Source organism: Tachyglossus aculeatus, chromosome 7, assembly GCF_015852505.1.
Source record: "Tachyglossus aculeatus isolate mTacAcu1 chromosome 7, mTacAcu1.pri, whole genome shotgun sequence".
Classification (NCBI taxonomy): Eukaryota; Metazoa; Chordata; class Mammalia; order Monotremata; family Tachyglossidae; genus Tachyglossus; species Tachyglossus aculeatus.
This window is the reverse complement of record NC_052072.1, coordinates 23356573-23383044: the sequence shown is the minus strand read 5'-3', so window position 1 is coordinate 23383044 and position 26472 is coordinate 23356573. Positions and strand designations below refer to the sequence as shown.

Genomic DNA, 26472 nt, shown 5'->3' with positions numbered 1-26472 from the left:
TCAAGGACACTCACACGGTGCAACTGGCAGGAAAAGCAACTTTGCAAAAATAGCCCCTATGACTGCCTGGCTTTGAGCCTTGTACTGTCCACTGACTTGAACCAATTGGAATCCACCGTCCGGTGTATTGTAGTTCTCTATCCATTATGCATGTGTCCCTGGGGGAAGAGAAAAAAAAAGTCTCAAGCAAAATTGGTGCAGGGATGTTGTTCACCTAGAAACCTAAAAGATCATCTCTTTTAGGCCACGTAGAAGCAGTGTGGCGTAATGGAAAGATTACAGGTCTAGAAATCAGAGGACAGTTCTAATCCCAACTCCGCCAGCTGTCTGCTCTGTGACCTTGGGCAAGTGACTTAACTGCTCCTTGCCTCAGTTCCCTCAATTCAATACCTGTTCTCCCTCCTAATTAGACTGTGAGCTCTGTGTGGAACGTGATTATCTTGTATCTGCCCCAGCGCTTAGTATAGTGCTTGACATACAGTATTTACTTACTAGCTCGTTATGGGCAGGGATTCTCTCTATTGCTGTATTGTACTTTCCAAGCACTTAATGCAGTACTCTGCACATAGTAAGCCCTCAATAAATACGATTTAATGAATGATTTAATAAATGCTTTAAAAAATGACAGTATTATTATTTTAGAACTAAGAGAGCAGTGAAATATTCTTCCAAATTAAAGGATGGGGGTTATACAGTTTAGGGAATGTTTACCATCTGAGTCTGAAACCCTGATACTTCTAGAGTCCCAGTACTCTAGACCTTTTAGAAGTCATTTCATCCATCCTCCTGCCTCCAGGCCAGGGCCATCTAGCTATGACTGTAAACTGTTCTCCAGTCTTGCTTCCCGTAAATCAGCTGTGGCTGTTTGTGTTGGAACCAGCTGGTGAGATTGTGACATTAGGAATTGTGCTGCTATTTAAATCCAGAATGCCTTGTATTTGGTCTGTTTTTTGCTGATGTATAAAATGATTCATAGGACAGTTGTTCTTTCCGCTAATTTTCCGCATTGAGTTTGCACACACCTTCTTGGCGTGTTTAACAATCTCTCACATCACTACTGGCCTATGTCTGTTAACTGACTCGTGAATGCGTTTTTACTTACCATCCATTCTGCTGCTTCTGATGGGGGTTGGTTTTACTATAAGCAAAACTGCTTGGAAAAACACTCCTTTCTTTCCTCCCCTGCCACCCAGTTCCAACTTTTCCAAATTTCCAGCGAATGATTGGCAAAGCTATCTGGTGGGCGGCCTTTAGTCCTCTGGGAAAACATACCATAGTGACGGAAACCTGTTCTCTGGAAATAAGAAAAAAGGTTCATTGTTCAGTCGAGCGACTTTGTTCCTCACGCGCCTCTCTGATCCGTGGTTTTGAGGTGTGCGTATCTGTACTTGAGAGCTGTACGTACTTATGGAATCAAACAAATAAAACCAAGTGACTTGAAAATTCTTGACGGCTTCTGTTTTCTTTCCTTACCAACCTTCCGGCCTCATTGTGCTGCCAGGGCTGACACACCCGGTTTGTATTGGATGCTCGATACAATGCTCTCCTGCCATCTTCAGGGGAAGGGTCACAAATATCTGGAAAGCAGCATTTTGGTTGTGTGTAGGGTGGCCAGGCAGGCCTTTTGGTCTAAGGGTTGCCTTGATCTCTGTATCTCCACGTCTGATACCTCCATGGGAGGAGTCTGAAGAGGTTACTAGTGCCAAGAGAGTCAGCCAAACTCCGTCCACACTTGTCGTCTGCCCATCTAACATGATGAACTCAGTTGCTGGAAAAGGCTCCGATGGGGAAGGGGAGATGCTGAGCCCCGCTCATTTCTGGGGATGTAGGAGATCCTCGGGGTCTCCCGCACAGCCAGGGGTTAGCGACTCCTAAGAGTTGAAACATTAACATCAGAAAGTGAGTGAGCTTGGAGCGGGGAGAAGTCGACATTGGTTTCCTAGGTCACTCACTCATACTGAAGGGATTTGCTTAGGGGTTAAGAGCAGAAGAAGCTCAGCCTCTGTGGAACTGAAGGGGACTGAGTTGAACTCACCCAGAGGGTCTGGCCTCTGTTAGAGGCTGAGCAGATTCCCTTATTGCCTCCCTTCACTTACTGACAGCCCCAGGCTAGGTCTGATCTCCTCCTCCTTCTGGTACCACGGTCCTTTAAACCCCTGCTTTACGTCTGGGAGAGGATGGTTGGGCGGGGATGGGGTGGTCCTGATGCGAGGTCCAGGAAGGATTCCACCCAGGAGTCAGGGTCTTGAGGCGAGATTGGGCTCAGAGTAGGGGGAAGTTGTCACTGATTTCCTAGGTCATTCACTTGTCCCATTGACATGATTTACTTAGTGGTGAGAACAGAGAACTGGCCAGTGGGGTGTGTTTCTGTGTGTTTCTGTGTGTTTGTGTAGTGCCTCTGCTGGTTTTTTGTAGGTGGTAGTAATAACTTCGTGTTCTCTTCCTCTCTGGCTCCTAGGTGACGGCCGGGCTGGCCATTTGAAGGGGCCGCGTCCCCATTTCTCCCCCGCTTCCACCCTCCACCGGGTTGCTGATGACAAGGAGGCCGAGGTCAGACCTTTTCCGGGGACGGGGACTCACCGTGGAGCTCAGGATGTCGGCACCTTCACTCGGATGGGCCCCAGAGAAGGAGCCAGTGGGTCCCTGGAGGCCCAGAGCTGGTGCCTGGAACCCAAAACCCCATTTCTCCCCTTCTTCCTACTCCTCCCCCCATCATAAAGCGAGCTCTCACACAGACTGAAGCACTCCAAACCTCAGGGCCCGAGGCCCTGCATCTCCACCCCATCCTGTCTCATCCTACCCCACCCCCGTCCCACAGCGGCATCTCCCCTGGGAACAGTCTCTCCGACTTTCCTTTCCGTGGTCCATTTTCTGACCTTCCTTGTCTCACATTGGCACCCTTAGCTGCCTCCTCTATCTAATGTGCAAATGTGACTATGTTGTATCATTCCTTAGAATGTACTGGTGTCCAGCTTGGCCCCTGAGGAAGAGAGGGAATCCCCAGCTGTGCACTTGAGGTGTATGATTAGAATATGGTTGTGCCCCTATCTGATCTACCTCCACCTAGTTGAAGGTTTTCATATACCACATGCTATTGAGCCGTGTCCTCTGATTGACATATGACCTGATAAAAAAAGTCTAGAACAAGTTAGCTCCAATCCTTCAGGGAATCGGTCCAATGTTGATAGAAACTCTCCCAAGGAAGACCCACAGACCTTGTGCCTTAAAGTGACTGGGAGAACTCCCAAAGTCTGATTTGCAGTTGATAATAATGATGGCATTTGTTGAGCACTTACTATGTGCAAAGCACTGTTCTAAGCGCTGGGGGGATACAAGGTGATCAGATTGTCCCATGTGGGGCACACAGTCTTAATCCCCATTTTATAGATGAGGTAACTGAGGCTCAGGGAAGTTAAATGACTTGCCCAAGGTCACACAGCAGACATGTGTGGAGCCGGGATTATTCATTCATTCGTTCTATCGTATTTATTGAGCACTTACTGTGTGCAGAGCACTGTACTAAGAGCTTCCGACTCCCAAACCCAGGCTCTTTCCACTGAGCCACGCTGCTTCTCGTGGCCTAGTGGAAAGAATACGGGCCTGGGAATCAGAGGACCTGGTTTTCCAATCCTGGTTCTGCCACTCGCCTGATATGTGACCTTGGGCAAGTCACTTAACTTCTCTGTGCCTCAGTTTTCTCATATGTTAAAAGGTGGGGGAGGTTAAATCCCGTATGGGACAGGGATTGTGTCCATCCTGGTGATCTTGTATCTACCCTAGCCTTAAGTACGGTGCTCGGCGCATAGCACTCAACAAGTTCCATAGTAATAATAACCGACTGATGAAGAGTTGGGGAGAGTTTTAAATCAGAATTCTCTTTTCTGGGGCAGATCCGACCCCTTGTGTTGGAAGCTGGAAAAGCGCGTGCAACACAAGTCATTCTACCTTAGGAACATCCCCTGTAATAATAATAATAATAATAATAATGATGGCATTTATGAAGCGCTTACTATGTGCAAAGCACTGTTCTAAGCGCTGGGGAAGTTACAAGGCCATCAGGTTGTCCCTCAGGGGGCTCACAGTCTTAATCCCCATTTTACAGATGAGGTAACTGAGGCACAGAGAAGTTAAGTGACTTGCCCAAAGTCACACAGCTGACAATTGGCAGAGCTGGGATTTGAACCCATGACCTCTGACTCCAAAGCCTGGGCTCTTTCCACTGAGCCACGCTGCTTCTCTGTAGAAGTCTAGTGTGTCCCCCCCCCCTGCCACCAACTTTCCCATCTGGAATCATCTTCCTTCCAGCCTCTTTTTGTCCATTTTACCTTGCCTGAGGGCTGGAGACAGAGGGGCTGAGGGGACAACAGTGAGACAGGGAGCTGGAATCCTTGGCTGGCTTCCATTGGCTGAAGGTTTGCAAGGGGTAGACACAGCAGGAACAGGGGAGGAGGGAGCAGAGGCCCTAAAAGGGAATTGAAAAGGCTGTCTGTCTGTTCTTCTAAATGTGACCCCCCTTCATGGTCTCTGTCTCACCCTGCCAGGGGCTTTCTCTGGAAAATGGGTGGAATGTCATCTTTCCTGGGCATCTCTCCCATTTTTAGGGAGGCACAGGGTCTCTGAATCCCAATATGTGAAAATCTGAGCCACAGGTGGCTCAGCCAAGTGCAAAATGAGCTTATTTTAGACATGCAAACCTGCATCCAAATGCTTCTTCCTCTCTCCCTTCCCTCTCCCTTGCCCAAACCTTGTTTTCCCCCTCAACAGACTCGCCCATGGTGTGATTTCCATTTTCACGTTACCATCAACCACTCTTGCCTTCCTCCTGTGCATCTGGTTTCTCTTGGTGCTTGGAGGCTTGTTATTGGTCATTTTACTTTAGCTCCTATCTGGATGTTTGACTGTAGCTGCTCCCATGTCAGCGTTTGCAACCATTTCTTCTGGAACCTGCCTGGTGCTGGAGCTGCTTGATGCTGGAGCAAGCTATGGTAGAAAATCTGGCATCAGGAGCTTGTGCTGAAGTTACCCCTACAGTGGTGGTGTTTTATTTTTTGGTTTTTTTTTTCTTTTTTGGTTGTCCCTCAAATGCAGATCAACAAGCCAGGCTATGTAACACTTGCACAAGAAGCAATACTCTAGTGCCAGAATGGTTACAGTTCTGGCAGAGTTGCATTTCAACACTGCTGTTATGAATTAGCCACTTGGAATTTTGTAATTTACTTTTCATCCCAAGATTTCTAAGCGCTAACCCACTGATGAACTCACCCTCACACAGCATCTCCAGGCAAGGATGAGGGTTATTATGTAGAAGGGTAGGCTGAAACCCAGAAAGGTGAAATGATCTGTACAGGGTCAGCTAGTGGAGGTTGTAGCTCCTCTAGACTGTAAGCTTCTTATGGGCAGGGAACATGTCTACCAACTCATATCGTACTCTCCCAAGCGCTTAGTAAAGCACTCTGCATACAGGAAGCACTCAGTAAATATCAGTGATTAATTGACTGATTAGTAATGGCATTTAGGGAGAATCTGCCGAATGCTATAGAATTCAGTGCCCAGTTTTCAAACACGCAACCCACCGTTCTGTGTTCGCTAGACCGTACGGCAGCATATCGACGGAGATTTTTGACATTCTAAGAGAACATTGCCTCATAGCAACGTTAGCTGATCTGCTGAGCCTTGGTTCAGGTAATGCTGCCCCAGAAAGAAGATTTATTAAATGGGCCGAATATGATTACATTGTATCTGCCCCAGCACTTAGCACAAATAAATAAAAAGCATCACCATCATCATGTCACATAGAGAAGCAGCATGGCATAGTGGAAAGAGCACCGTCCTGGGACTCAGAAAGCCTGTGTTCTAATCCCAGCTTTGCCACCTAGTATGTGACCTTGGGCAAGTCACCTAATTCCTTTGAGCCTCAGTTTCTTCATCTGTAAAATGGGGATCTGATTATTGTTCTTACGTAGACTGTGAGCCTCCAATCATTCAATCGTATTTATTGAGCACTAACTGTGTGCAGATGTGGGACAGGGACTTTGTCTGACCTGATCATCTTGTATTTACTCCAGTTCTTAGTACAATGTTTGTCACATATTAAGTGCTTAACAAATACCATAAATTTTCATTATTATTGTTAATGAAATTTCAAGAGTTATTATTATTTTAATGCAATTTCAAGATCCAGGGTCTGGGTCCTCTTTCAGACTTGATTCTCACTTATATTACTACTGGAAGGATTTCCTCTGGGGCCTCAATGATAAATTACTCGGGTCGATATCTGCTCCCTGTCTATTTTTTTTGTGTTATTTGATAAGAGCTTACTATGTGACAAGCACTGTTCTAAACCCTGGGGTAGATTCAAGTTAATCCGGTCAGACAGACTCCCTTTTACGTGTTTCACATGGGGCTCAGAGTCTAAGTAGAAGGAAGAAAAGGTATTGAATCCCCATTTTGCAGTTGAGGAAACTAAGGCCCAGAGAATAATAATAATTCTGGTACTTAAGTGCTTTCTATGTGCCAAGCACTGTTCTAGGCATTGGGGTAGATACAAGTTAATCAGTTTGGACACAGTCCCTGTCCCACATAAGGCTCACACTCAATCCCCATTTTACAGGTGTGGTAACTGAGGCTCGGAGAAATTAAGTGACTTGCCCAAGGTCATACGTAAACGTGGCGGAGTGGGATTAGAACCCAGGTCCTTCTGATTCCCAGTCCCATGCTCTATTCACTAAGCCAGGCTGCTTCTCATTTATTGAGCAATTACTGCGAAGAGCACTATGCTAAGTACTTGGAAGAGTACACAACAACAAAGTTGGTAGACATGATAGTTGCCACTAAGGTCTTACAGTCAAGCGGGGGAGCCAGATGTTAAATTAGGTAAGAGAGTATTCAACTTCTCTGAGTTTCTAGAGACAGCATAAACAATCCACATTACTGAAGGGAGTAGTAAATGCTTTCCGTTTTTCTTGGGCTCTTTCCAGAGAAATCCAAGCCCTTTATTTCCAGAGGACAGGCATATCATACAGTACACTGTTCTGCCTTAAGTGACCCTTCATCATATTATACCCAGAAGCATTTATGGAAACTGAAATCTTCATTCCTGTGATTCTCACAGTTCACTGCCCCCAACCAGAAAAGAGGTCCCAGTTCTGCGAGAGGAAACTGCTTCTGAAAAGGAACTGCCCTGATTTTGGAGCTGTGATATCCTGCCCTCTGGATAGAGTTATCCACATCATTTACTGGTCTGGGATGTTACTGAAGCTCTTGGGGCCTGAAGGAGTTCCTCCTGTACCTCGCTTGCTTTGGGGAGGGATTCCCTGCCTGCCTTGGCAGGAACTCATCCATTTTTCATCCTGCCTCCAGCTGCCCCCTCCTCCAGCTGACTGTCTAGAGGCCCTTTACAGGCAGGGAATTGACCCTTTTCTTGGCCTTTTTGTTAGGGAGTTGGAGCTGGTTTTACAGGTTGAAATCTTCAGTTGCAGATCTGGCACCAGTTGGAGTAGTCTCCATCCTGTGTTTGTCCATGACTCCAGACTTAAGCATGTCCTGGGGAGAGGAGAAAGGGGACTTAGATTGCAAGCTCCCTGAAGGACAAGCACTGTGTTTAATTCCCAGCAAAATTGCACTTTCAAAGATCACTGATGATTTTTTTTTTGCCAAGCTAATGGTCTCTTCTCTATCCTAATCCATCTTGACCTCTCGGCTACCTTCAACACTGTGGACTGCCTCGGCCTTCTCCTGAAAACATTAACTAGTCTCGTCTTCACTGACACTGTCATCTCCTAGTTCTCCTGCTATCTCCATCTGCTCCTTCCTAGTCTCTTTTGCAGGCTTCTCCACTGCTTCCTACCCCCTAACTTTGGGAGTCCCTCAAGGTTCATTTCTGGGTCCTCTTCTATTCTCTATTTATACCCACTACTTTGGAGAACTCATTCATTCCCGTGGTTTCAACTCCTTTGTGAGTGATTCCCAAATCTACATCTCTGGGCCCAATTTCTCGCCTTCTCTGCAGTCTTGTATTTCCTACTGCCTTCAGAACAATCGTACTTGGATGTCCCACCAACATGTCCCAAACAGAACTCCTCATTTTCCCTCCCAAACCCCCTAACTTTCCCATCACTGTAGGTGGCAACATCATCTGCCGTAGCTCACAAGTCCATAACCTTGTCATTATCCTCAATTCATCTCTCTCATTCAACCCACATATTCAACCTATCACTTCACAGCATCACTAAAGTCCTCCCTTTCCTTTCCATCCAAACTGCTACAATGTTGTTCCAAGTATGTATCCTATCTCGCCTTGATTACTGCATCAACCTCCTTCTGACTTCCCTGACTCTTGTCTCTCCCCGTTCCAATCCATACTTCACTCTGCTGCCCAGAACGTTTTTCTACAAAACCCTTTCATCCATCTTTCTCCACTTTTCAAGAACCCACCCACCTCCACATCAAACAAACCCCTTACCATTGACTTTAAAGCACTCACTCAACTCAACCCCTCCTATCTTACCTCACTGATTTCCTTCTGCAACTCAGCATGCTCACTTCTCTGTAACACCAACCTATCCACTGTAGCTCAGTCTCATCTATCTCACCACCCCATCCTTGCTCACATCCTTTCTCTGGCCTGGAACTCTCTCCTCCCCCTTATTTTACAATCACTCTTCCCACCTTCAAAGCCTTATTAAAATCACATCTCCAAGAGGCCTTTCCTGATGGAAGTCCTCATTTCCCCTCCTCCCTCTCCTTTCTGTGTGGTCTTTGCACTTGGATTTGTACCCCACCCTCAGCCCCACAGCACTTATGTACATATCTGTAATTTATATTAATGTCTGTCTCCCCACTTAATCTAAGCTCTTTGTGGTCTAGCCACATGTCTACCAAATCTGTTATATTGCAGTCTCCCAAATGGTTAGTAAAGTGCTCTGCACACGGTAAGTACTCAATAAATAGGGTTGATTACAGAATTCAGCATTCAGTAAGCATTTAATAAATACTTTTACTACTGCTGCTACTTCTGGAGTATCGTCCATACTGAGGATGTGTGGGGAGAGGGAAGAAGAAATTAAGAAGTACAATTCCCCCTAGACTGTATGCTCATTGCAGGCAGGGAAAGAGTCTACCAACTCTATTATATTTTACCCTCCCAAGCACTTAGTACAATGCTCTTCACACAGTAAATGTTCAATAAATATGATTAGTTGATTGGTTAGCTGACCTGGTCAAGAGCAGAAAAGGAGTTTGACCTTAAAATTTTTCAAGAGCTGGATCAGAGCTGCTTCTCTCATATTTGGCCCAGTGCTTAGCATTTAGTAGGTTTTCAATAAATACCATTCTTGCTAAAGAAGCTTGGACTAGGGTCAGTTTTATATTTTCATCCAAGAGAACAGTGTATATCCCAACTCCCCTATCCTCTGCTGATTTGTCTTGCATTAGCTGTTGATGAAGGGTTTTTTGCAATAAAGGATCACTAGAACAGACTGGTTCCTGGTGCGCATGCTCTCTCTCTCTCTCTCTCTCTCTCTCTCTTCCCCCCCCCCCCCCCCCCCCCACTGGGGAGATTTTTGAGGGAGGGGTCCGTTAGGTCTTGAATGGGATGTTAGCAAGTCAGCTGCAAAACATTGTGGTTTAGTGGATAGAGCATAGAACTGGGAGTCAGAGGACCTGGGTTCTATTTCCAGCTCTGCCACTTGCCCGCCACTTGGTAGTGAGTCATTTACCCTCTCTGGGCTTCAGTTACTTCACCTGTAGAATGGGGATGAAATATCTGGGGTTCCTCAAGGGTCAGTTCTTGGTCCCCTTCTGTTCTCTATCTACACTCATTCCCTTGGTGAACTCATTCGCTCCCACGGCTTCAACTATCATCTTTACACTGATGACACCCAAATTTACATCTCTGCTCCTGCTCTCTCTCCCTTCCTTCAGGTTCGTGTCTCCTCCTGCCTTCAGGCCATCTCCATCTGGATGTCTGCCCACCATCTAAAACTCAATATGTCCAAGACTGAACTCCTTATCTGCCCTCCCAAAGCCTGCCCTCTCTCATCACTGTTGACGGCACTACCATCCTTCCCATCTCACAAGCCCGCAACCTTGGTGTCATCCTCGACTCTGCTCTCTCGTTCACCCCTCACATCCAGTTTGTCACCGAAACCTACCGGTCTCAGCTCCGCATCATTGCCAAGATCTGCCCTTTCCTCTCCATCCAAACCGCTGCCCTGCTGGTTCAATCTCTCATCCTATCCCGACTGGATTACTGCATCAGCCTCCTCTCTCATCTCCCATCCTCCTGTCTCTCCCCACTTCAATCTATACTTCACACTGCTGCCCGGATCATCTTTGTGCAGAAATGCTCTGGGCATGTTACTCCCCTCCTCAAAAATCTCCAGTGGCTACCAATCAAACTACGCATCAGGCAAAAACTCCTCACTTTCGGCTTCAAGGCTCTCCATCACTTCGCCCCCTCCTACCTCACCTCCCTTCTTTCCTTCTCCAGCCCAGCCCACACCCTCCACTCCTCTGCCACTAACCTCCTCACTGTGCCTCATTCTCACCTGTCCTGCCGTCGACCCCCGGCCCACGTCCTCCCCCTGGCCTGGAATGCCCGCCCTCTGCACGTTTGCCAAGCTAGCCCTCTTCCTCCCTTCAAAGCCCTACTGAGAGCTCACCTCCTCCAGGAGGCCTTCCCAGACTGAGCCCCCTCCTTCCTCTCCCCCTCCCTATCCCGCCAACCCAACCTCTTTCCCTTCTGCACAGCACCTGTATATATATTTGTACAGATTTATTACTCTATTTTACTTGTACATATTTACTGTTCTATTTATTTTATTTTGTTAACATGTTTTGTTTGTTGTCTGTCTCCCCCTTCGAGACTGTGAGCCCGCTGTTGGGTAGGGACCGTCCCTATATGTTGTCGACTTTTACTTCCCAAGCGCTTAGTACAGTGCTCTGCACACAGTAAGCTCAATAAGTACGATTGAATGAATATCTATTGTCCTTCCCCCATATATGTGAATCCCATGAGGGACAGGGACTGTATCTGTTCTTATATCTGTCCTAGTGCTTCGTACATAGCACTTAATTGTCACAATTATTATTATTTGGGAGTCGGGAGGGCCAGGACAAAAAAAGGAGTCCCCTCTTTAGAACCATCTTTGGGGCCTTCTAAATATCTCCCTGAAAGGCAGGAGTTGTTTCCCTTGGCAAAGCCCATAATGACCCGAATGACAGTGCTTCAGGAAAGGCGAGTCAAAAACTTGGGGCTTGGGGTGTGTCTGACTCTTTCCCAAGCCTGAACTTTCACACCCTGTGGCCTTGTAGTTTGAAGTCAGCCTCCCCGCTCCTGTCCTCCTCCCTCAGTAATTTTAGCCAAGAATAAAGGGAGGAGGCTGTGGAGAGGGAGGAGGTAAACACCAGGGCAGGAAGTTGGATTACTTTAGCTCTCTGGAAGAGTCCTGGGATTCTCAGTTTAATCCCCCCTAGGTCCTGTTCCAGTTTATCCAGATGTCCCTAGTGTTTCTCTCATGATTTAGATGTATTCTAGCTGGAGCCCAGATTTCTCCCCATCTCCATCTCCCCAGCTTGTCAATCTTACCCTTTCCTACCTCCGTCTTTGCTACTTTCCTACCTTCTGACTTTTTCCTTCTATTTCTTGTCTCCTCCGTTTTATCCCTGTCTCTCCCAGTGGCAGATTTCCAATAGGCGTCTGATCTAAAAAGGTTTTTTATTTTTCTGAGGGTGTGGCGGGAAGTGTGAGGCAGTTTTTCAGAAGAAGAATTAAAACCCTTTCCTCATACATATTTCCCCATAAACTGTATGAGGAAATGCAACTCGATAACCAACTCAGGAGCTTCTTGTCTGAACGCAGTGGCCCAGAATGGAGCTCGCCTCAGAAGTAGCATAATCACATGAGAAAGTCAGAGGTCTTAAAAAAAAAGTGGGAAGGGAAAGGTTGTGTGGAGGTGAGTATAATAAATAAGCTTAAGAAAAGTGTGATAAGGATGTGTTGTAATGGAATTAGTGTCATCCATCTTCTGTGGCAGTAATATTGGAAGGAATGTGAAACATTCTGTGTAAATATCAAAGTGCATAATGTAATCAACATTTTTCTATTTAACTTTATCTCTTTAAAATTGTTCAACTAAAAAACTAAAGAATGGCAGAAGTACAGTCCTTTGGATGGACAAATGTGGGCTCTCCTTATTTCCTGCCTCTTTCTCCTCGCCTTCCTCCTTTTCACACTATTTGACTCCTCTCACACTCCTGACCTTATTACAACCTCCACCACAGCCAAGCCAATCAATCAATGAATGGCATTTATTGAGTGTTTACCATGTGCAGAGCACTGTACTAACCACTTGGGATAGTACAATACAGTGTAGTTGGTAGGTAGTTACTACAGATGGATAGTAAAATAAATTACAGATAGGGGAAATAATAATAATAACAATTATGGTATTTGTTAAGCACTTACTATGTGCCAAGCACTGTTCTAGGCGCTGGGGTAGATTCAAGGTAATCAGGTTGTCCCACGTGGGGATCACAGTCTTAATCCCCATTTTACAGATGAGGTTGATTGAGGTCCAGAGAAGAGAAGTGGCTTGACCAAGGTCACACAGCAGACAAGTGGCAGAGCTGGGATTAGAACCCACATCCTCTGACTCCCAAGCCTGTGCTGTTGTCCCTAAGCCACGCTGCTTCTCACCCCATAGAGTATATAGTAGAGTATAATAGAGTTTAAGGCTCTGTCCATAAGCGCTGTAGGCCTGAGGAGGGTATTAATCAATCAATCAATCAATCAATCAATCGTATTTATTGGGTGCTTACTGTGTGCAGAGCACTGTACTAAGCGCTTGGGTAGTACAAGCTGGCAACATATAGAGACAGTCCCTACCCAACAGTGGGCTCACAGTCTAGAAGGGGGAGACAGAGAACAAAACCAAACATACTAACAAAAGAAAATAAATAGAATAGATAGGTACAAGAAAAATAAATAAATAGAGTAATAAATATGTACAAACATATATACATATATACAGGTGCTGTGGGGAAGGGAAGGAGGTAAGATGCGGGAAATGGAGAGGGGGATGAGGGGGAGAGGAAGGAAGGGGCTTAAGCTATTAGAGTGCTTAGGAGATTCACAGCCAAGTGCATAATTGACAAAGGGGAGGGTAACATTCAGTACCTGACTCTCCCTTCTGAGGGATATATTTCAAAAATCCCATCAATCAGTTGATGAGAAGCACCATGGTTTAGGGGAAAGAGGACCTACATTCTAATCCAGGTTTGACACTTTGCTGTGTGACCTTGAACAAGTCACTTTACTTCTCTGTACCTCAGTTACCTCATCTGTAAAATGGGGATTAAGACTGTGAGTCCCATGTGGGAAATGGATTGTATCCTTCCCGATTATCTTGTATTTACCCCAGCGTTTCATACTGATTTAAAAAAATCATATTTATTGATCATTACTGTGTGCTGAGCATGACACTAAGTACTTGGGAGAGTACAGTACAACAGAGTTGGTAGACATGTTTCCTGCCCACAAGGAACTTACAGTTTAGAGAAAGTTTCACTTTTAACAGTGAACTGATTCATCTCTAGAGTTCCCTTCTCAGCAGGCATGACTCATCTGCTCTTCGGGGACATTGTCACTTTCAATTAATCAGAGCCCTGAACTAAGCACTTGGGAGAGTACCCTAGAGTTCGTAGACATAGTCCCTTCCCTCAAGGCGCTTGCAATCTACCTGACTCCCTCCCTTCCCACAGCTGGATATTGGAGTCACTCTCCTTGAGAGCCTAATCCAGGGCCATATTCCTAGCAGGTTTTTTTTTTAATGGTATCTGTTAAGGACTTACTATATGCCGGGTACTGTACTAAGGTCTCGGGTATATAAAAATTAATCAGATTAGACACAGTCCATATCCCATGTGGGGCTCACAGTCATAGTCCCCATTTTATAGATGAGGTAATCAAGGCCCAGAGAAATGAACTGACTTGCTCAAGGTTACACAGCAGACAAGTGGCTGAGCCAGGATTAGAGCCTGGGTCTTTCTGAATCCCAGGCCTATGCTCTACCTATTAGGCCATGATGCAGGTACAACTTACCCCTTCCTTCCACCTTAGACTTCAGAGCCTTCTCTTACTCCTCTGACTAGACTAACCTTCCTTGGATAATCTTGGCAAGGTCTGGCTGTGGTCCCTGTTAGAAATGAAAGAATGTAAACCCATAAGACCTTAGAAGACTCCCCCTCCCCAGTTACCCCCAAGTCAGAACCCCAGAACCAGGCTCACTGTTTCTCTTTACGGGAGCTTGTCTGCTTCTCTGTCATGATTCTCCTGGTTCCTGCTCACTCACTCTCTCGCTCCTCTCTCTCTCTCTCCCCGGCCCTCACACCCCCACTCTTAGCCACCCCTGGCCCCACCAGGCTTGTCTGGACATCCCCCACCCTGGACAGCCAGCCCTGCACAACTCAGCCCTCAGGGTCCAGTTGGGTCCACCCCCATGACCTCCCACTTGCTGCCCAGTTCTCTCAAGCTTTTCAAGAGTAGTAATGTATTAATCATCAATATCGCTTTTCTTTGGTATTTGTTAAGCACTTACTAGGTGCCAGGCACTGTACTAAGCACTGGGGTAGATACAAACTAATCGGGTTGAACACAGGCCCGTCCACTGTCACAGTCTTAATCCCCATTTTACGTGGGGGTCCGAGAATTGGATAACATGCAGAGTGAGCGGCTGAATACCTCCATCTCTTCTATCTCACCTCCGACCTCTTGCCCACACCCTGCCTTTGGCCTGAAACACCCTTCCTCCTCATATCTGACAGACAATTACCCAGTTTCAAATCCCTACTGAAGGCACATCTCCTCCAAGAGGCCGACCTTCCCTCACTAAGCCCTCCTTTCATTTCTCTCATTCCCTTCTGCATCACCCTGACTTGCTCCCTTTATTCATATCCCCTCCCAGCCCCACAGTACTTACGTACATATCTGTAATTTATTTATTTATATTAATGCCTGTCTCCCCCTCTAGACAGTATGCTCGTTGTGGACAAGGAATGTGTCAGTTTATTGATATATTGTACTCTCCCAAGCACTTAGTACGGTGCTCTGTGCATGATAATAATAATAATAATGATGATGGCATTTATTAAGCCCTTACTACGTGCCAAGCACTGTGCTAAGCACCGGGGGGATACAAGGTAATCAGGTTGTCCCACATGGGGCTCACAGTCTTAATCCCCATTTTACAGATGAGGGACTGAGGCACAGAGAAGTGAAGTGACTTGCCCAAAGTCACACAGCTGACAAGTGGCAGAGTCGGGATTAGAACCCATGACCTCTGACTCCCAAGCCCAGGCCCTTTCCATTGAGCCACGCTGCTTCTCATGATAAATGCTCAGTAAATACAATTGACTGACTGAGGACCATCTAGCTCAACGCCTGCAGTCATTTGAACACAGTAAGCACTCAATAAATACGATTGAATGAATGAGAAAGTGGAGAAAGCTGTGGGATTGGTCCGGGCTAATCTGAAGGACCCTGAAAAGGAGTGAGTAATCTTTTACCGGAGGAGTTCGGCCCTGTTCCATGAGGAGACGCTCAGTAGTGCCAGAGGCCATTTGCCAGATGTACTTCTGGAGGCAGTGTGGCCTGGCGCATAGAGCACAGGCCTGAGAGTCAGAAGGACCTGGGTTCTAATCCTGGCTTTGCCACTTGTCTGCTGTGTTACCTTGGGCAAATCGTTTCATTTCTCTGGGCCTCAGTTACCTCATCTTTAAAATGGGGATAAGACTTGTGAGCCCCATGTGGGACATGGCCTGGGTCCAGCCCGATACATTTGTATCTACCGCAGTGCTTAGTCAGTGCCTGGCATACTTAGTAAACGGTTAACAAATACCGTAAAATAAAAACAAACAGTGGAGATAGTCCATTCCCAGCCAGGCGGATGCTGACTCCACCTTGCCTCCCTGGGAACTGCTTGCTGCACTGTGAGAAACCAGGTGTGGAGAGCAGAGCAAGAGAGGAGCGGGAGGAGGAAACTGGATCAATGTGTCAGCCAAAATTGACCGGGGTCGATGGCCTGTGGGGGCTGGTGCCTGGACTCTGTCACTCCTGGCCGGTTTGAAGTCTGAGGGGACTGTTACTGGTCGGTTTCAATTTCCCTGAACTCAAATATTTCCCTGAAAATGAGAGTGCAAAGATTTTAATTTCCTTCCGAGCCTTGCAAGCCCTCTCCCTGGCCCACATCTTCCCCCAAGCCCCCCACCTGGGACTCCTCCCTTTCATTGCTCTGAATTCCCACCTCTTTGCTTCCCCGAGAGGACATTTTCTAGGGTGTTCTGCTCCCGAGCCTCCTTCCCTTTCTTCCCACCAGTCTTCTGGGATCCCCACAGCCCTCCTCTCTGGAGCGGGCTGCAGGATTGATTCTGGGTAGTGGTATGAGTGTGATTTCTTAAGAAGTAGGCAGGGCCTGCCAGAGGTGTCAGGAGAGATGAATTTCTGGTTTGTCAGCTACATTGGAGCCATCTGGTTGCTGATTCCTTCAGTAGAGGGTAAGTCGTCTGGGTTGGGGTGGAAAGGGAGCCTGTCTTCCTTGCTTGTGTAATCTTCTAGTTCCCAGAGGATGGGCACATTGCCATTGGCTAAAGGCTCATTAGTAGCAACAGGAGTATCTCTCCCTTTCTCTCTCGCACTCTCCCTTTCTCTGCCCCCCCCCATCATATTTATTGAGCACTTCCTATGTGAAGAGCACTGTACTAAGCACCTGGGAGAGTACAGTGCAACAGAGTTGGTAGACACGTTCCCTGATCACAGTAAGCTTGCATTCTAGAGAAGCAACGTGGCTCAGTGGCTACAGCCCGGGCCTGGGAATCAGAAGGTCATGGGTTCTGATCCTGGCTCTGCCACTTGTCTGCTGTGTGAACTTGCAGAAGTCATTTCATTTCTCTGTGCCTCAGTTACCTCTTCTGTAAAATGGGGATTGAGACTGTGAGCCCCACATGGGGCAGGGACTGTGTCCAACCCAATTTGCTTGTATTTATCCCAGCACTTAGTACAGTGCCTGGCACACAGTAAGTGCTTAGCAAATGCTACAATAGTAATTATTATTAGAGGGAGTTTATCGTCTAGAGGGAGCCTACAGTCTCCACCACTATTTCATTCAAAGCGCTTAGTACAGTGCTCTGCACATAGTAAGCGCTCAATAAATACGATTGATTGATTGATTGATTGATTCAATTATATTTATCGAGCACTTACTGTGTGCAACGCACTGTACTAAGTGCTTGGGAGAATAAAATACAGCAACACATTCCCTGCCCATAACGAGTTCACAGCTCTCACTCTACCCACCCTGCCCCACCTTTCTTTTTTCCCTCTGATGAAGATAACAAATTTAAGTTGGTGAGAGATCCCACCTGATTCCAACCACAGGGCCCATCTCCTGGGGAAGGAGGGAGGGAGGAGGGTGGTCTTGAAAGGAGCTGGGTTGGGTGAGCTCCATGTTTTCCCTTGGGTCTTCCTACAGGTGACAGCTGCGGGAAACTATTGGGGTGGTAGAGGGGTGGTTGAGAGGAGGGGAAGACACAGGTGGCACCTGAACACGTTTGAACCAGCACCCCAAACCCCACATGATGGGAAAGCTGGAGGGTCAAGTTGCAGAATAGAACCAGAAGAAGGAAGGAAACTCATGAGATCATCTGATCCAGTCCATTGTCTCCAAGCAGGCCAACATCTAAAACACCCAGGTCAGAATGAGATCGTCTATTTTTAAGCATCACCATTCGTTCATTCATTCAGTCGTATTTATTGAGTGCTTACTGTGTGCAGAGCACTGTACTAAGCGCTTGGGAAGTAAAAGCTGGCAACATATAGAGACGGTCCCTACCCAACAGCGGGCTCACGTCTAGAAGTGACTACAGTAAAAAGACACAGTCCCTGTCCACCAGACTACATTCTAGGCCTAACTCCGCCCCTGGGGCAAATCTTGTGATCCAGAAGCAGCATAGTCTAGTGGACAGAGCCTGGGCCTGGGAGTTAAAAGGACCTGGCTTCTAAACCCAGCTCCGCCACTTGTCTGCCATATGACTTTGGGCAAGTCACTTCACTTCCCTTTGCCACTTCTGTAAAATGGGGAATAAGAAGCAGCGTGGGTCAGTGGAAAGAGCACCAGAAATGGAGGCTACCTCATCTCACTTAGTAATCGGTTCTAGTGTTTAGTCCCCCAACTGTCAGAAAGTCCTCTTTTCTGGCCAACCAAACCATCTCTTGCTGTAATACAGGTCTCCCTCCTTATAAAATGTATCTTTCTTTCCCTCCTGCTGAGGGTGGGGTGGGATGCAGCCAGGGGAAGGGAAAGAAGAAAGGAAGTTGAATCCATCCATATGTATCCTAACTTCTTTCCTCTGGCAGGGAACTGTTCAGAGCCCCCTGCAACGAATTATTACATCCTCGTAGTGGAGGAGAAGGAATATGAGACTTGGGTGACCTACAGCTGTACCAAAGGCTACCATCTTGTGGGGAAGAAAACGCTCTCCTGCAACGCTTCTCACGAGTGGGACAGACCAGCCCCCACCTGCCTCCGTGAGTCTCCTCTCTTGGTTCAGACAAACTGATGCGTAGGAGCATTAATAAGCAGCATGGCCTAATGGAAAGAGCATGGGCCTGAGAATCAGGGGACCTTAGTTCATTCATTCATTCATTCAATCATATTTATTGAGCACTTACTGTGTGCAGAGCACTGTACTAAGCACTTGGGAAGCACAAGTTGGCAACATATAGAGATGGTCCCTACCCAACAACGGGCTCACAGTCTAGAAGGGGGAGACAGACAACAAAACAAAACATGTGGAAAGGTGTCAAGTCATCAGAATAAATAGAAATAATGATAGATGCACATCATTAACAAAATAAATAGGATAGTAAATATGTACAAGTAAAATAGAGTAATAAATCTGTACAAATTTTTATACAGGTGTTGTGGGGAGGCAAAGGAGGTAGGGCGGGGGGGGATGGGGAGGAGGAGAGGAAAAAAGGGGACTCAGTCTGGGAAGGCCTACTCAGGGAGGTGAGCTCTCAGTAAGGCTTTGAAGGAAGGAAGAGAGCTAGCTTGGTGGAGGTGCGGAGGGAGGGCATTCCAGGCCGGGGGAGGACGTGGACTGGGGGTCGACGGTGGGACAGGCGAGAACGAGGTACAGTGAGGAGGTTAGCGGCGGCAGAGAGCGGAGGGTGCGGGCTGGGCTGGAGAAGGAGAAAAGAGAGGTGAGGTAGGAGGGGGTGAGGTGATGGAGAGCCTTGAAGCCGAGAGTGAGGAGTTTTTGCTTGATGCGTAGGTTGACTGGCAGCCACTGGAGAACAGAGAACAGAGTTCTAGTCCCACCTCTGCCATTTGCCTGTTGCATATTCTTGGGCAAGTCATTTAACTACTCTGGGGCTCATTTCCACTTCGGTTATGAAAAGAATTATTATTAATAAAACCAAGCATTGCACTAATCACTGGGGGAAGGACAAGATGATCAGGTTGGGCATGGTCCCTGTCCCGCATGGGGCTCACAGTCTAAGTAGGAGGGAGAACAGGAATTGAATCATCATTTTAGTGGAAAGATCCCAGGCCTGAGAGACAGGGTACTTAGGTTCTAATCCTGGCTCTGTCACTTACCTACAGTGTGACCTTGGGCAAATCACTTAAGTTCTCTGTACTTCAGTTTCCTCACCTGTGTAATGGGGATTCAATACCTGTTCTCTCTCCTGGATTCCCATGTCGGATAGGGAATGTTGTCAGCCTGATTATCTTATATCTACCAAAGCCCTTAGACCATGGCTTGACACGTAGTATGAGCTTGACAAACAACAGTATAATAATAATAATAATGGTATTTATTAAGTGCTTACCATGTGTCGAGCACTATTCTAAGCACTGGGGTAGATACAAGATAGTCGGGTTGGACACAGTAGTAAGCGCTTAAGAAATACCAAAATTATTATTATTACTAGTACTACTACTTCTACTATTTCCTGTTTCCTTTTGCAGCGGGCCACTGCCCCAACCCGTTGGTGGCGAATGGCCGGAGGAGTCCACCAGAGAAAGGGCCCGTGGCTGAGCGGGATACGGTCTTTTTTACTTGTGACGATGGCTATGTCTTGAAGGGCAGTGGCTCGAGCCAGTGCCTGGAGAACCACACATGGTCCCCGCCTCTGCCCACCTGCAGAACCAGTAAGTTCTCTAGATCCTCCGGCGGGCACGGGGAGCCTGGCACTAGGACTCGGCTCTTTGCCTTGCCAAACTCCTGTCCAGCAAGAGGAACCTTTCCCGCCCAGTGCGGAGCTCGATGAGGATGAAAGCATCTGGGCCAGGGCAGCTCCCGGGCAACAGTCCACCTCTGGGGTCTTGTCTTGCCTCTGCAGCTGGGCCCTGCCACTCACACTGTTCTTGTCCTTCCTAGCCAATTGTCCCAGTCCCAAGAAGCCAGCTCATGGCCATTTCACAGCCAGCGACTTGACTTCAGGTTCTACTGTCACTTACCACTGTGAGGAGGGGTGAGTGCTTCCAGACAATTTCTGCGGGATTCCTAAATGATGAGCGGGAGGAGGCTCAAGTCTAGGCTATGGGGCAATGGTCTCCACCTTCTTCCTCCTCCTCCTTGTCCTCCTCGTCGTTATCCTCTTCCTCCTCCACTTTCTTCTCCTCCTCCTCTTTCTGCTCTTCCTCCTCCTCTGCTCCTTCCTCCTCCTCCTTTTGCCCTTTTCCCCTCCGGCTCCTTCTCCTCTTCCTCCTCTTTCTTCTTCACCACTTTCTCCTCTTCCTTCCCTTTCTTATTTTCTTTTCATCTTTCTCCTCTTCGCATTCCCATCTTTCTTTTCCTCCTCTTTTCCCTACTCCTCCTTCTCCTTTTCTCCTCCCTTTCTTGTCTTTCTTTTCCCTTTTCTCCTCCTCCTCCTCTTTCTTGCTCCTCTTTTCCTTCTCTTCTCCTCCTTCTCTTCTTCCTTTCTCTTCTTAACCACTTTCTCCTTCTCCTTCCCTTCCTTTTCTTTTCACCTTTCTCCTCCTCCTCTTTCTCTTCATCCTTCTTCTCCTTCCCCTCTTTTGTCTCTTCCTCTTCTCCTACTTCCTCCTTCTTCTCTTCCCCAGTTTTCTTCTCCTCCTGTTTTCTCCTCCTCCTCCCCGGCTCTGCCAATTGTCAGCTGTGTGACTTTGGGCAAGTCACTTAACTTCTCTGGGCCTCAGTGACCTCATCTGTAAAATGGGGATTAAGACTTTGAGCCCCCCGTGGGACAACCTGATCACGTTGTAACCTCCCCAGCGCTTAGAACAGTGCTTTGCACATAGTAAGTGCTTAATAAATGCTATTATTATTATTATTATTATTATTATTATTATCTCATTCCTCCTCCACTTGCTCCTCTTTTCTTTCTCCTCTTTTCCTTCTGCTCTTCCTCCTATTTCCTTCTTCACCACTTTCTCCTTCTCTTTCTCTTCCTTTTTCCTTCTCCTCCTCTTCCTCCTGCTCCTCCCTCTCCTTCTCCTCGTTCACCTCCTCCTCCTCCTTCTCTTCCTTCTAAGTATTCATAGATCTCGCTCTGGAAACCAAACCAGCACACCCAAAGCCATTCTGATGTGCAGAGAGCCTGTTACTAGCTTGTTCTCCTGGGGTGAGGGTGAAGGGAGTAGGGAGGGGAGTTCAGTAGCCCTGAGAGGGACACTAACTACTGGGAGCATGACAGAGGAAGGAGCAAATGCCATCGTCACCCTTGAGGTGCTGGTGATCTGGAGGAGGAGGAGCCCAGGGTAGAGGCTACCCCGGCTGGGGCTTAGGTCCATCTAGGACCCCCTCCACCCCTGCCCCATGGCACTTTTGTATATTCGTACATATTTATTATTATGTTTATTTTGTTAATGATGCATATATATCTATAATTCTATTTATTTATATTGATGCTATCGATGCCTGTCTACTTGTTTTGTTTTGTTGTCTGTCTCCCCCCTTTTAGGCTGTGAGCCCATTGCTGGGTAGGGATTGTCTCTATATGTTGCCAAATTGTACTTTCCAAGCGCTTAGTCCAGTGCTTTGCACACAGTAAGCGCTCAATAAATACGATTGCATGAATGAAAGAATGAATGAACTCTTCTCTCAGGTACCAGCTGGTGGGCAGACCCTCCCGGAAATGTGTGGATGGGGAATGGAGCGGCAAGGAACCCATTTGTGAAGAGGTGTGCGTAGCTCACACACAGACTTCACTTCAGGTTGAGAAGATACTCATTGGTCTTGTGGGGGTGTGTGGTGGGGCAGGGGAGGGGTAAAGCGGGGGTGTCCCCAGGAGTCCCCAGGCCTCCCATTCATTCATTCAATCATATTTATTGAGCGCTTACTGCGTGCAAATCACTGTACTGAGCACTTGGGTGAGAACAGTAGAGCAGGCAGACATGATCCCTACCCTTGAGGCATTTACAGTCTTAACCACCAATCCTCAAAAGCCATGGATGGCTGTGAGCCCTTTATGGATAAGGTATATGTCTGCTAATTCGGTTTTACCCGCTTTCTTCTTTCTCAGGGTGGACTCAGTAGTAGTGGTAGTGGTAGTATTGAGTACCCATTTGGTGAGGGACCCTGCACTAGGTTCTTGGAAAGCACAGAATAAAGAGGTGACACATCTCCTGCCCACAAGGAATTTCCTCTCTAACGGAGGGGATCAAGATAAAATTGGAGAGGTCAAAAATAAAGAAAACAGACAGGAAGATCTAAATCAAGGAAGGTGTAGATAAGTAGGGAAACAACATGGTCTACAGGAAAGACTATGGTTCTGGGAGTCAGAGGTTCTGGGTTCTAATCCCAGTTCTTTCACCAACCTGCTGTGTGACTTTGGGCAAGCCACTTCACTTCCCTGTGCCTCAGTTCCCTCATCTGCCCTCCAATTAAAACCACGCCCCCCATGTGGGACAAGGACTGTGTCCAACCTGATTATTTTGTATTTACTCCAGAGCTTAGTATACAGTCCCTGGAACATTATAAGCACTTCCCAAGTACCGTAAAACATTGTTCATAACTGCACAGCTGCTCTCACAGATTTCTCTCCCCACTTAGGTCCTCATAATCCAACCTCCCCCTTCTCTCCTCTCTGCATATGTTTTTCAGCTAAAGAGGAACATCTGTGAGGTAGTGAAAGAAGGGACACAGCTGCAGAAGTGCCAGCCAAGGTGGGTGGAACTAAAATCTTCCCTGGAGATAAAGAAACTTCATCTGGAAAATGAGAAGCTGCAACTGGAAAAGAGCTGAGCCGAGTAATTGGAGTGGAGAGACAGTCCCTTGAAAAAAACTCATCCGCTGAATAAACTTCCATTTTGGATCTGAAAAACTCAATGGCTTAACTTGGTGAAGGTCATAAAAGACCACCAGTTTTTCCAGACTCTTTCTTCTCTGTTGCTTCTTTGATGCTTTGTGTTTGAGCTCTACTGGGACCCATGGGTTTAGCCTGGGATGGAGCTTTCTCTTTTTGACTTCTTTGGATCTCGGAGGGATAACTCTCCTTTGCATAGGTGAGGAAAACGTCATTCAGAAAGGTTCTGTGACTTGCCCAAAGTCACACAAGTCAGAGAAGAGCTGGTGTTAGACTCTAGGTCTGATTTACAGCTCAATATGCTATTCATTCATTCATTCAGTCAGTCAATCGTATTTATTGAGCGCTTACTGTGTGCAAACCACTGTTCAAATTCTTTGTTTCTCTTTCTTGAAGTCCTGGACTCCTGCTCCCATACTCCTGCAGAATATGTCCTCAGATAGACTGAAGACAACCCAAGGGTTCACAGGCAAACTGACTTTCCCCAAAACATGGAGGTAACCAGGGCATTTGCTCAGTAGCTGGGGAGCGGTAAACTGAGGAAGGAATGGAGATCATCTGCTCCACCCAATCAATCAATGGTTTTAATTGAGCACTCACCTTGTGTAGAGCACTGTACTGAGTGCTTGGGAGGTCACAGTACAATAGAGTTGGCAAACGAGATTCCCACACTCCAGGAGATTATGGTCTGCCTGCCCCAGCTCTGTCATTCATTCATTCATTCATTCAGTCAGTCAGTCAGTCAATCGTATTTTTTGAGCGCTTACTGTGTGCAGAGCACTGTACTATGTGCTTGGAAAGTACAATTCGGCATCATATAGAGACAGTCCCTTGCCCGACAACGGGCTCACAGTCTAGAAGGGGGAGACAGACAGCAAAATGAAACAAGTAGACAGGTGTCAATACCATCAAAATAAGTAGAATTATAGATATAAAACATCATTTAAAAAATAGAGTAATAAATATGTGCAAGTGCTGTGGAGAGGGGAAGGGGGTAGGGCAGCGGGAGGGAGTGTGGGCGATGGGGAGGGGAGGAGGAGCAGAAGATAAGTGGCGGCTCAGTCTTGGAAGGCCTCCTGGAGAAGGTGAGCTCTCAGTAGGGCTTTGAAGGGAGGAAGAGAGCTAGGTTGGTGAAGTTGGTGAAGTTCATAACAGACCAGCAATTTTTCCAGACCCTTTCTTCTCTGTTACTTCTTTGATGCTTTGTGTTTGAGCTCTACTGGGGCCCACGGGTTTGGCCTGGGATGCAGCTTTCTCTCTTGACTTCCTTGGATCTCAGAGGGAAAACTCTCCCTTGTATAGATGAAGAAAATATGGTTCAGAGAGGTTGTGTAACTTGCCCAAAGTCACACAACAAGTCAGAGAAGAGCTGGTGTTAGACTGTAGGTCTGATTTCTGAGAGAAGCAGCGTGGCTCAGTGGAAAGAGCACAGGCTTGAGAGTCAGAGGTCTTGGGTTCTAATCCCAACTCCACCACTTGTCAGCTGTGTGACTTTGGGCAAATCACTTAACTTCTTTGGGCCTCAGTTACCTCATCTGTAAAATGGGGATTTAGACTGTGAGCCCCATGTGGGACAACCTGATTACCTTATATCCCCCCCCCCCCACAGCATTTAGAACAGTGCTTGGCACATAGTAAGCGCTTAACAAATGCCATCATTATTATTATAATTTACAGCACCGTATGCTAGTCATTCATTCATTCAGTCAGTCAGTCAGTCAGTCAGTCAGTCAATTGTATTTATTAAGCAAGCTAGTTTGGAAGAGAGTTAGTCTGTCCTAACCCCACTTCCTAGTTAACTATGGTATTTATTAAGCACTTACTCTGTGCCGGGCACTGTACTGAGTGCTGGAGTAGATACAAGATAATTGGGTTAGACACAGTTCCTGTCCTACACAGGGCACACAGTCTTAATCCCCATTTTACAGATGAGGGAACCGAGGCACAGAGAAGTCAAGTGACTTGCCGGAGGTCAAACAGCACCCAAGTCCTTCTGACTTTTAGACTGTGAGCCCACTGTTGTGTAGGAACTGTCTCTATATGTTGCCAACTTGTACTTCCCAAGCGCTTAGTACAGTGTTCTGCACACAGTAAGCGCTCAATAAATATGATTGATTGATTGATTGATTGACTTCCAGGCCTGTGCTCTATCCACTATTCATTCATTCATTCAATCATATTTATTGAGCGCTTACTGTGGGCAGAGCACTGTACTAAGCGCTTGGGAAGCACAAGTTGGCAACATCTAGAGACGGTCCCTACCCAACAGCGGGCTTACAGTCCAGAAGGGGGAGACAGACAACAAAACAAAACATATTAACAAAATAAAATAAATAGAATAAATATGTACCAATAAAATAAATAAATAAAATAAATAAATATGCCAGTCTGATCAATCAATGAATCAGTCAATGGTATGGATGAGCACTTACTGTTTGCAGTGCATTCATTCATTCATTCATTCATTCAATCGTATTTATTGAGTGCATACTGTGTGCAAAGCACTGTACTAAGAGCTTGGGTGAGAACAGTGGAGCAGGCAGACATAATCCCTGCCCTTGAGGAGTTTACAGTCTTAACCATCAATCTTCAAAAACCTTGGATGACTGTGAGTTCTTTATGGGTAAGGAATGAGTCTGCTAATTCTGTTGCTTTGTATTCTCCCAAGTGTTTAATACAGTGCTGTGCACATAGTAAGTGTTCAATAAATACCAGTGATCGGTTGATGGACTGGAAGCTTTGCCCGATATCCTGGAGCTTTTCCTAGGTTTTCTGGGTGGAGGCAGTGGTCTTACATCGCTTTCAAGCATGTTTTGGAGGGGGAAAAAGTGGAGTGGGAGGGGGGCTCGAACCCCAGAAGTGGCAGAAGATCCCCAAGAAACCCCCCAGCCATTCTGAGCAGTACTCAACAGTCCATTTCAGAAGGGTTTACCAAAAGAAAACAAGCTCTTTGGCACCGATTTCAAAGCATCCTGTCACTTTCAGGAAGGGGTTGGCTAGGGGGAAAATAATAATATTGCAACATCTGATACCAGTGGTGCTGGCCAGCTAAGGAGTGGTGGGGGGGTGGGGGGGGATGAGGAAAGTAAACTTCAATTCTCTGTTAATCATTGATTGAAACACCAGTTAACACCCCCACAACG

At 46.7% G+C, this 26472-nt stretch overlaps 2 protein-coding genes across 4 annotated transcripts in view; both read left to right on the top strand.

Moving 5' to 3' along the window:
- The window catches only part of PFKFB2 (6-phosphofructo-2-kinase/fructose-2,6-biphosphatase 2), a 37800-nt gene extending 34488 nt beyond the window's left edge, over positions 1 to 3312 (top strand). The window contains exon 15 of the mRNA XM_038748702.1: positions 2459 to 3312. Within this exon, the coding sequence (XP_038604630.1) occupies positions 2459 to 2482 (24 nt within the window). The 3' untranslated portion in view covers positions 2483 to 3312. The remainder of the gene's footprint in view (positions 1 to 2458) is intronic.
- A 12778-nt stretch (positions 3313 to 16090) lies between these two features.
- On the top strand, positions 16091 to 23348 carry C4BPB (complement component 4 binding protein beta). 3 transcript variants are annotated; one of them, XM_038749387.1, is made up of 7 exons: positions 16101 to 16551; positions 17526 to 17745; positions 18410 to 18580; positions 20028 to 20210; positions 20440 to 20533; positions 22130 to 22238; positions 23128 to 23348. In XM_038749387.1, the coding sequence occupies exons 2-7, from the start codon at positions 17688 to 17690 to the stop codon at positions 23266 to 23268; spliced, it is 756 nt and encodes a 251-aa protein (XP_038605315.1). In that variant the 5' UTR covers positions 16101 to 16551; positions 17526 to 17687; the 3' UTR covers positions 23269 to 23348. The 3 variants fall into 3 exon arrangements, with proteins under 3 accessions (XP_038605316.1, XP_038605315.1, XP_038605313.1); XM_038749388.1 differs by lacking the exon at positions 17526 to 17745 and having other exon boundaries at positions 16091 to 16551; positions 22130 to 22205; XM_038749385.1 differs by lacking the exon at positions 17526 to 17745 and having other exon boundaries at positions 16104 to 16551.
- The last annotated feature ends 3124 nt before the right edge of the window (positions 23349 to 26472 follow it).

What these genes read in the sequence shown, in the direction of transcription:
- C4BPB (XM_038749385.1), top strand. Translation starts at nt 16,491, where the DNA reads ATGAATTTCTGGTTTGTCAGCTACATTGGAGCCATCTGGTTGCTGATT. An exon ending in GCTGATTCCTTCAGTAGAGG is followed by an intron (nt 16,552 to 18,409) that starts GTAAGTCGTCTG and finishes TTCCTCTGGCAG; the next exon opens with GGAACTGTTCAGAGCCCCCT. An exon ending in ACTTACCACTGTGAGGAGGG is followed by an intron (nt 20,534 to 22,129) that starts GTGAGTGCTTCC and finishes CTCTTCTCTCAG; the next exon opens with GTACCAGCTGGTGGGCAGAC.